This window comes from Narcine bancroftii, chromosome 4, assembly GCF_036971445.1.
Source record: "Narcine bancroftii isolate sNarBan1 chromosome 4, sNarBan1.hap1, whole genome shotgun sequence".
Lineage (NCBI taxonomy): Eukaryota > Metazoa > Chordata > Chondrichthyes > Torpediniformes > Narcinidae > Narcine > Narcine bancroftii.
Window position 1 is genome coordinate 318724709 of NC_091472.1, and position 15414 is coordinate 318740122.

The 15414-nt window shown below is 43.2% G+C and overlaps 1 protein-coding gene and 1 long non-coding RNA gene across 9 annotated transcripts in view; one reads left to right on the top strand and one right to left on the bottom strand.

Moving 5' to 3' along the window:
- Positions 1-15414, bottom strand: part of xrcc5 (X-ray repair complementing defective repair in Chinese hamster cells 5) — a 144719-nt gene that overhangs the window by 1040 nt on the left and 128265 nt on the right. For 4 of the 5 annotated variants that reach the window (XM_069936097.1, XM_069936095.1, XM_069936096.1 and 1 more), the window contains 4 exons: positions 15187-15296; positions 5976-6072; positions 4853-4920; positions 1524-1595 (listed from right to left, as the gene is read on the bottom strand). In XM_069936097.1, the coding sequence (XP_069792198.1) occupies positions 1524-1595; positions 4853-4920; positions 5976-6072; positions 15187-15296 (347 nt within the window). Of the gene's footprint in view, positions 1-1523; positions 1596-1994; positions 2170-4852; positions 4921-5975; positions 6073-15186; positions 15297-15414 lie in introns of all 5 variants that reach the window. The other variant, XR_011356885.1, reaches the window with a different exon arrangement.
- The window catches only part of LOC138762329 (uncharacterized), a 55170-nt gene continuing 46043 nt past the window's right edge, over positions 6288-15414 (top strand). For all 4 annotated transcript variants that reach the window (XR_011356886.1, XR_011356887.1, XR_011356888.1 and 1 more), the window contains exon 1: positions 6288-6388. This is a non-coding gene — a long non-coding RNA (uncharacterized lncRNA). The remainder of the gene's footprint in view (positions 6389-15414) is intronic.

The window sequence follows — 15414 nt, forward strand, 5'->3', positions numbered from 1 at the left end:
GCTCTTTAAAGATGGCAGCACAGGTAGATGGCATTTGGGACACTTGCCTTCATTAGTCATGGCAGTGAATACAAATGGTGGGATACAATGTCGGTTATGCAAAAAGTTCATGAGCCGCAGTTGAAATACCATGTGCAGTTCTGGTCACCTTGCTGTAGGAAGGACATGATAATGGTGGGAAAGGTTCTGAAGAAAAGGCTTACAAAGTTGTTGCCAGGATTAGGGAAGTTGTGTTACTGTGAGAGACTGGAAAAACGACACCTGTTTTCCTTTGAGTGTAGGAAGTTGAGAAGGGATCTTACTGAAGTGGCATTGATAAGGTCATCAGTGAAATTCCAAGACAAAAGAGAATGACTGTTAAGTTGAGGGAGGTGGGATTTAGAAGGTTTTAAATTTAAATTAACAAAATACTAATTTAAATTTAGATGTTTCTTCTTTTTCTTTCTTTGGCTTGGCTTCGCGGACGAAGATTTATGGAGGGGTAATGTCCACGTCAGCTGCAGGCTCGTTTGTGGCTGACAAGTCCGACGCGGGACAGGCAGACATGGTTGCAGGGGTTGCAAGGGAAAATTGGTGGGTTGGGGTTGGGTGTTGGGTTTTTCCTCCTTTGTCTTTTGTCAGTGAGGTGGGCTCTGCGGTCTTCTTCAAAGGAGGTTGCTGCCCGCAGAACTGTGAGGCGCCAAGATGCACGATTGGAGGCGATATCAGCCCACTGGCGGTGGTCAATGTGGAAGGCACCAAGAGATTTCTTTAGGCAGTCCTTGTACCTCTTCTTTGATGCACCTCTGTCTCGGTGGCCAGTGGAGAGAAATTTAGATGTAACAGTACGGTAACAGGCCATTTCAGCCCATGAGCTGTGTCGCCCAATTGACACTCAATTAACCTACACCCCCAGTACATTCCGAACAGTGGAAGGGGAAAATGTACCAACTCCATATAGATAGTGTGGGATTTGAACCCCAATCCTGATCGATGGCACTGTATAGGCGTTGCGCTAACTGCTACGTGCCACCCTCAAGAAGGCATATAGAACGAGCTGCCACACAAAGTGGTAGAGGCATGAATGTTGGGCTTCCTTTCAGAAACAATTGGATAACTCCATGGATGGAGGGGATGGGAGGTTTATGGGTCTCATGCGGTTTGGCATGGACAATGGGCCTGTTTCCATGCTGCAGGACTCTTGCTATAATTCCAATTTATGCAGTTGGTCAAGTTTCTGGTCAAAGGTAAACTCAAGGTGTATTTCCTGTCATCCAAATTCTGTGACAGTATAATATATTTTATTAGAAGAATTTTCTATTTCATTGACATGAAAAGGTAACATTGACATTCTGAGCACATTTTAAATCTTTTTTCGTTTGAGCAACCCCAATTAACGATCATAAATGCGACCATCAGCAGGTTATCAGCGACAAAGTGTAATTAAGAACAGTGGGGAGACTATAATGTTATAAATAGGATCTGAACTTTCCATCTTGGGAATGTAAAGCAGAAAATGTGATGCAGTTTATCACAGCACTAACCAGATCATCCACGTCTCCTTCATCATTGCTCACCGCCAATTCTTCCACCAACATTTCATCTGGTATGAGAAACTGCAAATGAGACCAAAACAACTCAGAACCATGTGAAAATACAATAAACTGAAACAGATTCTTATTTATTCATTTATGTAAAGTAACTGCCACTGTCAAGATGGTCACTTACCTCTCGAGTCTTGCTTTTTAAAATAATCTTCATTTAAAACTTCACCGTGAACCACGTGTCTAACAATACAGGTACACAATCCTTTTTCCGCAACCTTTGGGGGACAGTGCGTTCCAAATTTTGGATTTTTCCGGATTTCGGAAAGACAGATTTAAGCCCACCCGAATTGTGCTGCCGTATCCACTCCCACCCGCTTCCAGTTGCACTGCCGTCTCACCCCCCCCCGCCCGACTTGTGCTGCCAGTCTACCCCCTTCGCCCGCCCGACTCGCGCTGCCAGTTTCTCACCCGCTCGACTCGTGCTCCCGGTCTCTTGCCCACCCGACTTGCGCTGCCCATCTCTCGCCCGCCCGACTTGCGTTGCTGGTCTCTCGCCCGCACGACTCACGCTGCCGTCTCTTTCCCCACTTGCCGGATTTTATAGCTTTCTGAATTTTAGATGACTGGATAAAGGATTGTGTATCTGTGTACACAGATTTTCATCATAAGAATATACAATGACATTTTCAATTTTCCCCCCTTCCTCTCACCATCCCCACCCCATATAACATAAAGTAAGAAATAAAAAGAAGAAAAATAAATAAACAATAAAAGAACACAAAAGAAAAGAAGAAAAAGAAATCGTGTCGTCCAAAATTCCATATTTAGGTATTTTCGTACTTGTATCTTATCATTTTAAGAGATGGCGCCTGAAACCGGTGGTTTCTAATAAACTCTATGTACGGTTCCCAAAATTGTTCAAATAAAGCATATTTGTCTTTTAGATTGTAGGTAATTTTTGTTAATGAAATGCACTTGTTCATTTCTATTGCTGTATTTTTAAGGTTGCCTCCGTTTTCCACGTTGTCATTGTGCCCCTTTTTGCTGCTGCGAGCGTGAACATAATAAATCTCTTTTGGACCCTGTCTAATTTTAGGTCCAATTCTTTGTCTTTTATGTTGTTTAACAGGAAGATTTCTGGATCTTTTGGTATCTCTTTTGTAATTCTATTTAATATTAAATTTAATTCCTGCCAAAAAGTTTTCACTCTTGAACATGTCCAAATTACGTGTAATATTGTTCTAATTTCTTGTTTACAACGGAAGCATCGTCCGATATTGTTGAATTTCATTCTTTTAACTTTTAACGAGTCTTGCTGAGCCATTTCAGAACAAAGTTAATGAAGAACCAATTAACTGGCTAAAGTGGGTAAGGACGGTGGTGAAATAGGGAATGATATCTGTTAACCCTATGGGTTTTTACGACAGTCACAGTTGTTCCTGGAAGAAGTATCCCCACAACATCTGTTTGTAGGAAATGAGGCCAGCTGCAGCACCTCTCAAACCACATGGAGCCGTACACTTGCATAGGCATATAGTTGTAAGAAAAATAAAAGGTTTTGGGTGTGAGGGAATGAAAAATTAGATTGTTGTGGAATGGGTGTACACCATGGGTCGAACAGCCTGCATTGTGCTATATTGTTCCATGTCATTCCTTTCCCATTCCTCAGTTCCACTGATAGTCTTAGTAGACGAGCCCTGCTGTCCGTTGTTCTATCTATATGACAAACAGCACTGTGGCCCAGCATCAAACCCTGTGATGCACCACTAGTTTGAATTAAATTCCATCTACCAATTCCTTTGCCCACTCTCCCAGTTGATCCATATCTGTGACCTTAGACAATCTTCTTCACTGACCAATTTTTGTCTTTGGCAATCTTACTAAACACACCATCAACATTCTCATCCTACATATATGACAAATAATCAGGGACCAACACTGCCCAGTTAATTCATCTGCCTTATTATGAATGCTTTGTGAGCTGAGACACAATGTGGAAATTGAAAGGCTTGAAGATGATCGCTCAGCCCGACCGACCTCTTTGTTCTCCACCTTTGCACTTAGTAACTTTTGTCTTTGTATCCCCTTTTTTTCCCTTCTTTAAATAATCAAGCTATTGGTACCATAATCAGATGAAAAGCAAATCAAACCTTTAGATCTCTCAAGGTTGCCGTGCAAGTTGATAAGGTGGTTAAGAAGGTATTCATTATGTTGGGCTTCAATGGTTGGATTGAGTTCAAGAGCCGTGAGGTAATGTTGCAGCTCTATAAAACTCTGGTTAGCCCAGACTTGGAGATTTGCTTTCAATTCTGGTCACCTCATTACAGAAAGGATATATATGCTTTGGAGAGGGTGCAGAGAAGATTTGCCAGGATACTATCTGGATTGTAGAATGTGTCTTATGAGGCAAGGTTAACAGAGCTAAGGTTTTTGTCTTTGGAATGATGAGAGGTGACTTAATAATTTATATCATGGGCATAGATAAAGTGGATAGTCAGTACCTGGGGGTGACATTAGAAAATACCAGAGGACATCTGTTGAACATGGGTGGAGGAAAGTGGAGGGAAGATGTCAGAAGAAAGTTTTTTTTATACATAAGAGTAGTGGGTGTGAGGAAGGAAGGGGTTAAAAGCCAGTGAGATTTCACAGAATTTTAGTAAGGCGGGTGAGGCAATTCAAAGGGAGCAATTAGCTCAACAACTAACTATAGGAATTTATTTTGAACCAATTAGCTTGAGCAATGTCTGATAAGAGGCTGTCAATCTTATGTTGTAACCTAATGTGTATGGAAGCAATTGCATTGGGTAAGAATGTATTGTGTAAACTTTTGATTGGGCCAAATGTAATTTGACCCATGTGGAGACTGAACAAAGGAATGTAGTGAAACATAAGTGAATCAGTCTCTGCTTGTTGCTTACAGAGAAAGCGTTCACAATTCTGCAGAATAAATCAGTCTGACCAGGACGAAAGTTTGAGTGTCGTCGTTTTGCGTGATCCACCGAACAAACTGGAATTCATGGCCGGGAGTGGTGGTGGAGGATTAGACAGGCACATGGATGTAAGAAAAAACAGAGGGTTGTGGGTGTGAGGTTGGGAAAAATTAGATTGTGTGGAGTAGGTTTCCCTTGGATCAGTACAACTTCGGGGCTGAAGGGTTTTTATGTGCTGTAATGTTCTACTGTATGATTTGATTACTGGCCTGCTTTATTCAGCTGCGCCTGAACAGGACTGCAATTAAATTGACGGTAAACAACAGTTACTGTCTGTAAAACTCAGCAACCATTTGACTGACATGGACACAAGTTATCACAAAATGTTAGTTTGACCTTTTTGGCCTCATCACTGGTCACTGTACTTCCTCTTTCTTCATCATTTGTGATGAGAGACACGGCATCTGTAATGAAGAGACAGGAGTGAAGATTACACTTAGGTTGTATATTCCATATAGATCAACTACAAATGTACAAGAACCCATGAAACACAAAGGATCAGAGGAAGTAATTCCAGAAAGCCTTAAGCCATACTTCATAAAACCATGCAGTCTATTTCAACCACAGTCAGTAGAGTTTGACAAGGTCTCAGATCTGAATGACCTACTCCTGCTTCTAGATCATATATCCAAGGTGCTAAATGCTATAAATACCAAGATATTGTCTTCAATTCATGCAGCAAACTCTTGCTCCCGAGCCAGTAACCATCACTTTCCTTCCAAATGTCTGAGGCAAAGAGACAGGGTCATCGTCCAGGTGATAGGGGCAGATCTTGCAACCCTCCACCAATAAATACCACCTATTTCCACCATTAAGCAATGATCCATAACTCAACATTTTGGTTGTAAATTCCAATTAAATTCTTTCAAGGCTAACACCTTTTTCCAATTGGCTCTAGTTTAAGAATGTTTCAGGATCCAGACACTCTGATCTCTTACTTTTCAACATTTGACATTGCAGGTGCTCCCCTACTTACGATGGTCCATCTTACAATTTTTCAAAGTTATGATGGTTTGAATCTGTACTTTCAATTTTGAATTCCAATCTGTTCCCGCATTTGCGATATGCCATTCGCTCCTCTCTCATGATGCAGTTCTCATGCATCCTCAGAAGAGTGAAATTGATGACCCTGTTGCTTTAGCTTCCCCCACCATCCAGCAATTAATTTTAGTTATATGTTTCAAACATTCTTCATGCCCAGTGTGCTTTCAGCTGTGTACATTAATGGTTTTTTTCAATGATGAGGCCATTCAAAATGTAATTTAAAAAAATGGTAGGTGCAATATTCTTTATTGACTTACAATTTTTTCAACTTGTGATGGGTTTGTGGAATGTAACCCCATTGTAAGTTGAGGAGCACCTGTATTGGAAATGTCTACAGTTGCCTGGGCCCCAAACTCAGTGATCCCCAACAAACCTCTCAGTCTCTCAAAATCTCCAACTTGTTAGTGGTTCCCACCTTGTACAATCAGCTTCCAGAACTCTTGAAACCCCTTTGCTTCCAGGGTCTTTTTCAAAGTTTCCAGTATGGCGTTGAAATGTTTGGATTCTCCTGCCTAGAAATGTAGGAAACAAGAAAATACAAGGTTACAAACAGTAATTACCATAAAATTAACACAATTACACCTTCTATACTGAGCTATTATAGACATCAGTGTACGTGTTGTGGAATTGCTGTACACGTTGTCGAGTTGATGTACACGCTATGGAGTCTAGTGCAAGACTGACACTTCCATTGTCTCTGTCACATAGACAGGAAGTGACATAACCAGTGATGTCATCAGCCCAGATTAAAAAACTGTGTTGGATGCAGGTCAATTTCCCATGTTTTCCACAACACACCCACCATTTAGGGAGCTGGTTCGCTTTCTGGTAAGTGGGTGCCACATGACCCCCCCCCTCCCCCCCCAAGAATTGGCAATCCTGCTGTGGACCCACAAAGTCTGTAATTTTTTTGTTTGGGTGGCCCTCCATCAAAGCTCCTGAAACACAACTGGTCCGTCCAGATCCAGATGGGCAGGTTTGAGATGGTCAATTGCAAAAGCTTCCTCTTTCCCTCTGATGTCAATTGTTCGTGGAACCATTGGGTCATAGTACCTTGAAGGGACCCTCATACGGATGCTGTAATGGTGCTCAGTGTGCTCCTTTTTGTACGAAAATGTACTTGCAGACCTGCAAGTTCTAGGGTATGTAGGACCTGGTCTGATCATGTTGATGTCAGTATGGGCGCTAAAGAACAGAACTTCTTGCTGAGCTGGCTTAGGACCACTGCAGGTGTCTACTCCTGTCCTCATGAGTCTGATACAAATTCTCCTGGAACCATCAAGGGCGTGGTCAAACCTCCGATACATCAGATCTAAAGATTGTAGTGGGGCTTTTGTGTGTTGCTGGATGTTGGATGTCTGGCAATGAGTGGATGTCTTCATCCAATTGCTGACCTGTTTTCGATGGCCATGTCACACAAATCTGTTGGCCACCATCCGGACCATCTGGTGATTTTAGGGGCTTACTGAAGAAAGCCAATCATTTTGAATGCCCATTGATGTACTGTTCAACCACCCCTCCTACTACCGTACTGGACGCATCCACTGTCAGGGGATGTCGGGATGTCCATTCTTGGATGGACCAGCAATGCAGCATTATCCAGTGCTTCCTTGGTGTTCTTGAATGCTGCCGACGATCCTTCATCCCAAGTGACATCCCGTGCCTTGCCTGACACCAGGACAAAGAGGGGCACATGATGTGAGCCTACTGATGATAGAAACTGGCAATGAAAGTCCACCATTCCAACGAACTCCTGGAGGTCTTTAACAGTGCTGGGCTTAGTGATGGCCGGATCGTCTCGACCTTTGCCGGTAGTGGCTTTGCTCCATGTTTGTGATATTATGGGCTAGAAAGTCAATGGTCGCTAACCCAAATTGACACTCGGCTGGGTTGATGGACAGCCCAAACTCGTTCAAATAAGTGAAAAGCTGGCACAGGTGGGAAAGATATTCCTGACAACTATGGCTAGGGATAAGCATGTCGTCTAGGTGTATGAAGGTAAAGTCGAGATCGCGTTTCCCACTGTCCTTTAAACATTGGAAAGTCTGTGCAACATTTTCCCTGCAGGTTGGATGATAAATGCAGTACCATGTAGCGATCCGGTGCAGTCACCTCGTTTAACCTGCAGTATTCACCACAGGGTCTCCATCCGCCTACGGTCTTGGGCACCATGTGGAGTGGGGAGGCCCAGGAGCTATCAGACCCTTGTACGATATCCATGTCCTCCATCCTTTCAAACTCCTTTGGCCAGATGAAGTTTATCTGGAGGGAGCATGCGAGCTCCGGCATGTAGTGGAGGCCCTTCTGTTGGTATGTGTTGTTGACCCCATGTTTCGGCATCACCGAGATGAATTGCGGTGTAATTATTGTGGGGAATTCCACCTACAACCTGGCAAATTCATTCTCCAAAAGAGTAACAGAATCTAAATCCGGGGTTGGCTTATTGCAGACCATGAGAGGGGGGTGGGGCCAGTCATACTCCATGGCAGGTCTGGTTCTACCTCCTCCAGGTTGTGAGGTAGTTTGTGGACTTTATTGTCAGACAGACAATGCTTGCAATTGGTCAATGTGTCATTTCCACAGTCTGTCCCCCAATAGAATAGAGTATGAGCAGGGTCTCAACTTTTGTAGGATCACTCCTACCACCCATGGGTCTTTGTATTGTCTGTAATCTTATGTCAGCACTCTCTCGCCCACTTCCAGTGCTCTAGGTAAAGTTTGTGGCAAGGTTGATTTTACTATATGGAGGCCCAGATCCGCAGGTTGTCCTTGTCCGCAGGTTGTGGCCAAGCATTAATTCCGTTGGGGGGAATTTTGTGGTAGAATGTTGTGCGTTTCTGTACCCAAAAAGGAAATCTGCAATCTTATGAGTCCAGGAGGTTTTTAGAAGCTTCTTGGTTTTCATCACCTTCTTGAATGTTTGCACAAAGCGTTCTGCTTCCCAATTAGTACTTGGGTGATAGGGTACCAACAAAACATGCCTGATATTGTCGTCGTACATAAATCTCTTAAAAGGTTCTTTTTTTAAAAAAAAACTTTATTTATTTAAAGAATCATTAAAAAATCAACATACAATCCAAGAAGAATAAATTTGTATAAGTATATAAAAAAAACAAAAACCCCACCCCACCCTATCAGCTCCGTCTGTAGGATGAACGTACCACTTCCAAACTTGCACAAGAAAAAAAACCCAATAAAGAATGATCTGATATAACCCTACTTCTCTTATAAGGTTCTGATGTAAACTGGGGCCCATTGTCTGTGACCAATTCATGAGGCCCATAGACGTTCAATTGCAGAATAGGCTTTGGTGTTTTTCATATGCGAAACTACTGGCCATTTGGAATGTAATGTTATAAGGAAAGTCTCACCCATGAATGGCCCCGTGAAGTTTATGCAAATATGATGCTAGGGTTTGGAAGGCCATTTCCATGGGTTAGCCTCTGCCTGCTGCATTTTTGGCTGCATTGACTGACCTATTTTGCATTCTCTCACTTGTTTCTACGTCTGTGTCTTGATGGCCACCGAACATGTATCTGGGCCAGCGCTTTCATTCGTACCATTCCTGGATGGTTGTGGTACAGCTCTGATAATTTGGTGTTTTGCCATTTGGCCGGGATAAGGGTACGGGTACCCCATAGTAAACATCGTTCTTCAACTGAGAGTTCATGGCGGCGTGTGAAGTAAGTTTTCAGGTCTTTGGGTATGACCTCAGATTCTGGTTATCCATTAAGGGTGAAGGATAAAACTTTGCTTATCGTTGCCTCATTTTGGGTTTCTTTGCCAATCATCTGGGCTGTAATTGGCAGTTGTTCTTGGTTGATTAGATGCTGCTTCTGCTGTTCATTTAATAATTTCTTCTTTTTGTTCTGTTTTGGGTAGTGATAAGCGTGATAAGGCATCCACATGTTGAGTGTTCCTGGTTTATGTTTTACCTCGTAGTTGTATGTGGCTAGTAGCATGGCCCATCTTTGAATTTTGGCTGCAGCTAATATTGGTATCTCTTTCTGGGGGCCCAGAATCAAATTTAGAGGTTTGTTGTCAGTGATTAGGGTGGAAGTTCTTCCGTAGAGATATTGATGGAATCTTTTTACACCAAAAATTATTGCTAATCTTTCCTTTTTCCCGTTGTGCGTAATTGCGTTCGCTCGTAGTTAATGTCCGTGAAACAGATGCCACTGGTTGCTCCACCCTTCACTGTGGTTTGGGACAATCCTGCTCCCAGACCTACTGGTGAAGCATCAACGGCTAGAGTCACTTCCTTGTTTGGGTCGTAGGGGATCAGAACCTCATTTGTTGACATTAATATTTCCTTTAGTCAATCAACTATGTTTTTAGTTTCCGTATTCCAGTACCATTTTTGATCTTTCTTGAGTAAGTGGTTTAGGGGGTACAGGGTGTAGACAGGTTAGGGATATGTTTCCGATAGTGATTTATAAGACCTAGAAAGGACTGGAATTCCGACTTGTTGGTTGGATATGGGGCATTACGAACGGCTTCTGTGGCCGCCAGATCCATTCGTACCCCTACTTGTCGACTGCAAATCCCAAGTTTGTTACTGAGGGCAACATGAAGACATATTGGCCTGTTGTAGTCTGCTTAAGATCTTTCCAAGGTTTTGTAAGTGATCCATGTTGTTTTGGCCCGTGATGATGATATCATCGAGGTAACATCCTACTGAGATTCTGTGTAGTAATTTGGACATCAGAGGTGTTGCTGAGATTCCGTATGACCTGCGTGTCTAGGTGAACAGTCCCAGGTGGGCATTGATTGTCACATATTGCCTTGATTCTTTGTCGAAGTCTATTTGTTGGTATGCCTGTGACAAATCTAGTTTTGTGAATTTCTTCCCTCCGTTTACTACTTGGAATAGTTCTGCTTTGTGCATGGGAAGTTCTGGTACTTTTCGTGCCTGATTGATGGTGACTTTGTAATCGCTGCAAATACAAATCTCACCGTTTGCTTTGCATACAGGTATGATGGGCTCTGCCCAATCACTCTATTCTATTGGTTCTAAGATGCCTTCATCTTTTAGTCTATTTAACTCAGCTTCAATTTTTACTTTCATTGCAAATGGGACTGTACTGGCTTTGATGAACTTTGGTTCCACATTCTCTTTTAATTGGAGTTTGGCTTGAACCCCTTTGATCCTTCCCAACCCTTGTTGGAAAACCACTGCGTGGTCGTTGAGGATTTTGTTGAGTTCTGGCTGGGTGTTGCCTTCGTGCTTTACATTCAGTATTGAACTGATTTCCAGCCAGTCTAGGGGAATGTGTTGTCACCATTTTCTTCCAAAAAGTGCGGGTCCCTGAGTATCTATGAAGTAGAGAGTGTTTTTGGTTGTTGTTGCTTGTATTCTACCTTGACTGTATATTTTCCAAACACTTTGTCTCCAGTAACAGATCTCAGTATTACTCCAGCTGCTTTCACCAGATGTGGTAGCTTTAAATGTAATGGCATGAGAGACACTTCAGCCCCTGTGTCGAGCTCCACTTTCAGAGGTTCCTTGTTTATTTTCAGCTGAATATAGACTGAAGTGCTTTTCTCGTTTATCTCAGATGTTTAAGACTTCAGCTGTTGTTTTGTCGCCCTCAGAGCTGTTATTATTGTTGCTAGGGCTGCTCTCTCTCTCTCTCTCTCTCTCTCTCTCTCTCTCTCTCTCTCTCTGTTGGTGCTTTGACTTCGGCTTGGTGCTTATCACTATTTGGAGTCCACCTGCCTTTTACTGTTTCTTTAATTGGTGGACATCTAGCTTTGATAAGTCCTTTTTGTTGCAATGGTGACATTTGGAATTTTTGAAGAAACAGTTTTCTGGTCGATGGTTGTACCTCCTGCAACAGAAGCACTGTTGGGGGAGGGGGAAGACCTCCTGACCAGAGGGTCTTGTAGGCTCACATCCAAATTTTTGGCTGCCATTTCAGAGCTGCAGGCAGTTCTATAAGCGATCTCGAGAGTTATTTCGTCATCCATTGCCAGTAATTTCTGCTTTGCCTGGTGATCTGCCAACCCCATCACCAATCTGTCTCAAAGTGTTTGGGTTAGAAACTGCTCAAAATGACAGTGCTTGGACAGTTTACTCAACGCTACCAGGTATTCACTTACTGCCTCCCTGGCATTTGTTTTCTTTCATAGAATTGTTGCCTCTCTGCCATAATTGGTGGTCTGGGGCTTAAGTGGTTCCCCAATGCTGTGCATAAATCGGTGTATGTCTTCATCCTTGGGTCCTCCAGGCCCAGCAAGGTTTTAAGGAGATCGAATGTTTTGCTGCCCTTTTTACTGAGGAATAAGGCACATTTTCAGTTTACTGGAGCTTCATTAATATTATGGGCTACGCAGTAGTGGTTAAACTGTTCTACGCAACTACCCCAACTTTCATCTGCTTCATTGAATTCTCCGAACTTTCCCTCCGCCATCCCTCCATATTTTCACTTTCATCTTTTGGCGGGATCTCATGGAACTCGTTAGGTAGTTACCTTTTTCCTTTTGTTTTCTTCCCCTGGTTGATGCATGGCGCATGCGTAGGGTTCGTTTCGTTCCTCGTTGCCCCTGTTGTGTATGCACTTACACAATTAGGACTCGGAGATGTGGTGCTTTCTCATTCTTTAATACCATCAGATTAACATGGCTACTGACATACAGAGATATATATATGTATATATGGAGGGATGACATCATGATGTAGGCGTCATGATGTATAGTAGGGCGGGCTTATACCCAACAGGTGGATGGTTAGGACGTCGGGAGCTCGGACGGACAGATGGTCGGGGAGTCGGGAACTTGGATGGGAGAGTGGTTGGAGCATCGAGAGCTTGGAGGGGTGGGTGGTCATGGTGTCAGGAGCTTTGATGGGCGGACAGCAGGGACGTCGGGAGCTTGGATGAGCAGGCAGCAGGAACTAGGTGAGAGTTCATGGTTGAGGCATCGGAAGCTCATATGGGAGGACAATAAAAACACACCAAAATGCTTGAAGAACTCTGCTGGTCTTTTTGGCATCCATAAAAAGCAAAAATATATTACTGATGTTTCAGGCCTGACCGTTCTTCAAGGAATAAGCAGAATGAGCCCGAAGCAGGAAATATAAAAAAAAGTCTCAGAATTCAGACAGTGCCGGCTGAATCCAGACCAACAAAAGGTGCTAATTGGTTAGATAAGGGACGAGGCAAGAATTTATCACATTTGTGTGAAAGCAGACAGGGAAGGGATAGAAAGAGCACCAGTAAATGACCTAACCCCTACAACTTCACTTGGAAGCAGTTTGGGCCCCGAATGGTGGTGAGGGGGGAAGTGTAGGTGAATGTATAGTACTTTTTACAGGATAAATGTGGGTGATGGGGTGACTGGTGGGAAGGAATGAATTGTCGAGGGAATCAGAATGATCTCTCTGGAAAGTGGTGAGGGGATAGAGAGTCTGGCCATAGAATCAGGTAATCGGTGGTAGAAGTTGTGGAGAATATGTTGAATATGAAGGCTGGTAGGGTTTTAGGTGAGGATCGTCTACTGCAACAGCAAGGATCTCCTAGTGGCTAACCACTTTAATTCCACACCCCATTGCTATGCTAATATGTCTGTCCATGACCACATGTACTGCCTGGTTGAGGCTAATAGTAAATTGGAGGAACAACACGTTATATTCCATCTGGGCAGTGTCCAACCAAATGGCATCAATATAGACTTCTCCAATAACCCTTTCTCCTGGTCTCTCACTTTCCCTCAACCCCCTCTCTTTCTTCCTCTTGCTCCCCATTCCCTTCCCTTCCTTCTGCCTTCAGGAGAGCCCATGGGGATCACTCACCGCTGACCATTGAGGAGTTAAGAATATCAAATTCTTTGGAGTGCTCTTGGCAGAGAATCTTACCTGGTCCCTTAACACCAAGAAAGCCCAGCAGTGCCTCTACTTCCTGCAAAGGCTGAGGAAAGTACATCTCCCACCCTCCATCCTCACTACATTCTACAGAGGATGTAGTAAGAACATTCTGAACAATTGCATCACCACCTGGTTTGGAAGTCATACCACCTCAGACCGTAAGACCCCGCGGAAAAGATCACGGGGTTCTCTTCCTACCATGACGGACAACTACAACACACGATACATGTGGAAAGCAATAAACATTGTGAAGGACTTCACACACCCCTCATGTAAACTTCTCTCCCTTCTATCATCTGGTAGGTGGTACCATAGCACTCAGATTCAGAATCAGGACTTACTGTCATGAATAAATCATGTTAGAAATGATCTCAGATGCATCTATTTCAGTGCGAGGAGTATTGCCGGGAAGGCAGATGAGCTTAGGGCATGGACTTGCATGTGGGATTATGGCATTATTGCTATTAGTAAGACATGGTAGCAGGAGGGGTAGGACTGGAACAGGGGTTCTGATGTTTCAGACGTGAGAGGGGAAAGGAGGAGAAATAGCATTACTAGTCAGGGAAAATATCACAGCCGTGCTTAGATAGGACAGCACTGTGAATTCGCCTACAGAGGCCATATGGGTGGAGCTAAGGAACAGACTAGTGTGAGCACACTAATGGGCTTGTATTATAGACCACCCAATAGTCTGAGAGAATTGGAGGCGCAAATCTGTCGGGATAGAGAATTAGTTGAGGGACAGGAAGCAAAGAATAGGAATAAATGGGTTCTTTTCATAATGATCCTCTTTCCTGTTCTTACCTCTACAGTGGATATCTTCGCATTTATCCACATTATACTGCATCTGCCACATCCTGGCCCACTCGCCTAACTTGTCCAAATCTCCCTGCACTCTCCTAGCATCCTCCAACTTCATATCTTGTGCAAATTTTGAGATACTGCTATCTATTCCCACATCTAAGTCGTTGATATATATTATAAACAACTGTAGCCCCAGCACTGAGCCCTGCGGTATCCCACTAGTCACTGTCTGCCATTCTGAAAAGAACCCATTTATTCCTATTCTTTGCTTCCTGTCCCTCAACTAATTCTCTATCCACCTTAATACCATACCTTAATACCATACCTCCTACACCGTGCTCTTTAATTTTATACACTAATCTTCTGTGTGGAACCTTATCAAATGCCTTACTAAAGTCCAGATATATCACATCTACTGGTTCTCCCCTATCCATGCTACTGGTCACATCCTCAAAAAACTCTAATAGATTCGTCAGACATGATTTCCCCTTCACAAAACCATGCTGACTTTGTGCAATGATACCATGACTTTCCAAATGTTAGTTTGGAACAGTATTAGTTCCTGTTTTAAGCTTTATTCTATCTTTGATATGTTTATATAGGGGCCAATTTCTGCTTTCCGGCATTTTCTGTGTTCCTACAATGGCCAGGTCCCAATGTCGTCAGATTAACGAGGGACAACCTGTAATATCTATAACCAGAAGTGCACACAATACTCCAAATCTGCCTCACCTCTGTGAAAAGTTGCCTGGCTTTTGCCCACATCCTTTTATAAACAGTGGCATGTAATTTGCTGCTTCCAGTCTGCCGGGACCTGCCCAAAGTCCAGAACATTTTGGTAAATTGTCACAATGCCCCTATTAACTCTGCCATTTCTTTCAATACCCTTTCTTTACTGTTGCTTCGTGATTCATTGCTGGTTTTGTTCTGTAACGTACTATAGTTATTCTCTGCTCACCTTGACAGCTTCTTTCCTGCAAACTTTGACACAGTCCAAGCTTTTCATGTAATACTGGTGTTTCTTAAATTCCAGGAACTGGTAGACGCGGTCCATCAGCTGCTTGGTCACTGTGGAAAAACAGAAATCTCAGAATTTCTATTCCTTACAAACCATGTTACTTTCACAGAAAATAGAATTATAGAGCATGAGAACTGGCCCTTTGACCCAACTGGCCCTTTGAAAGTA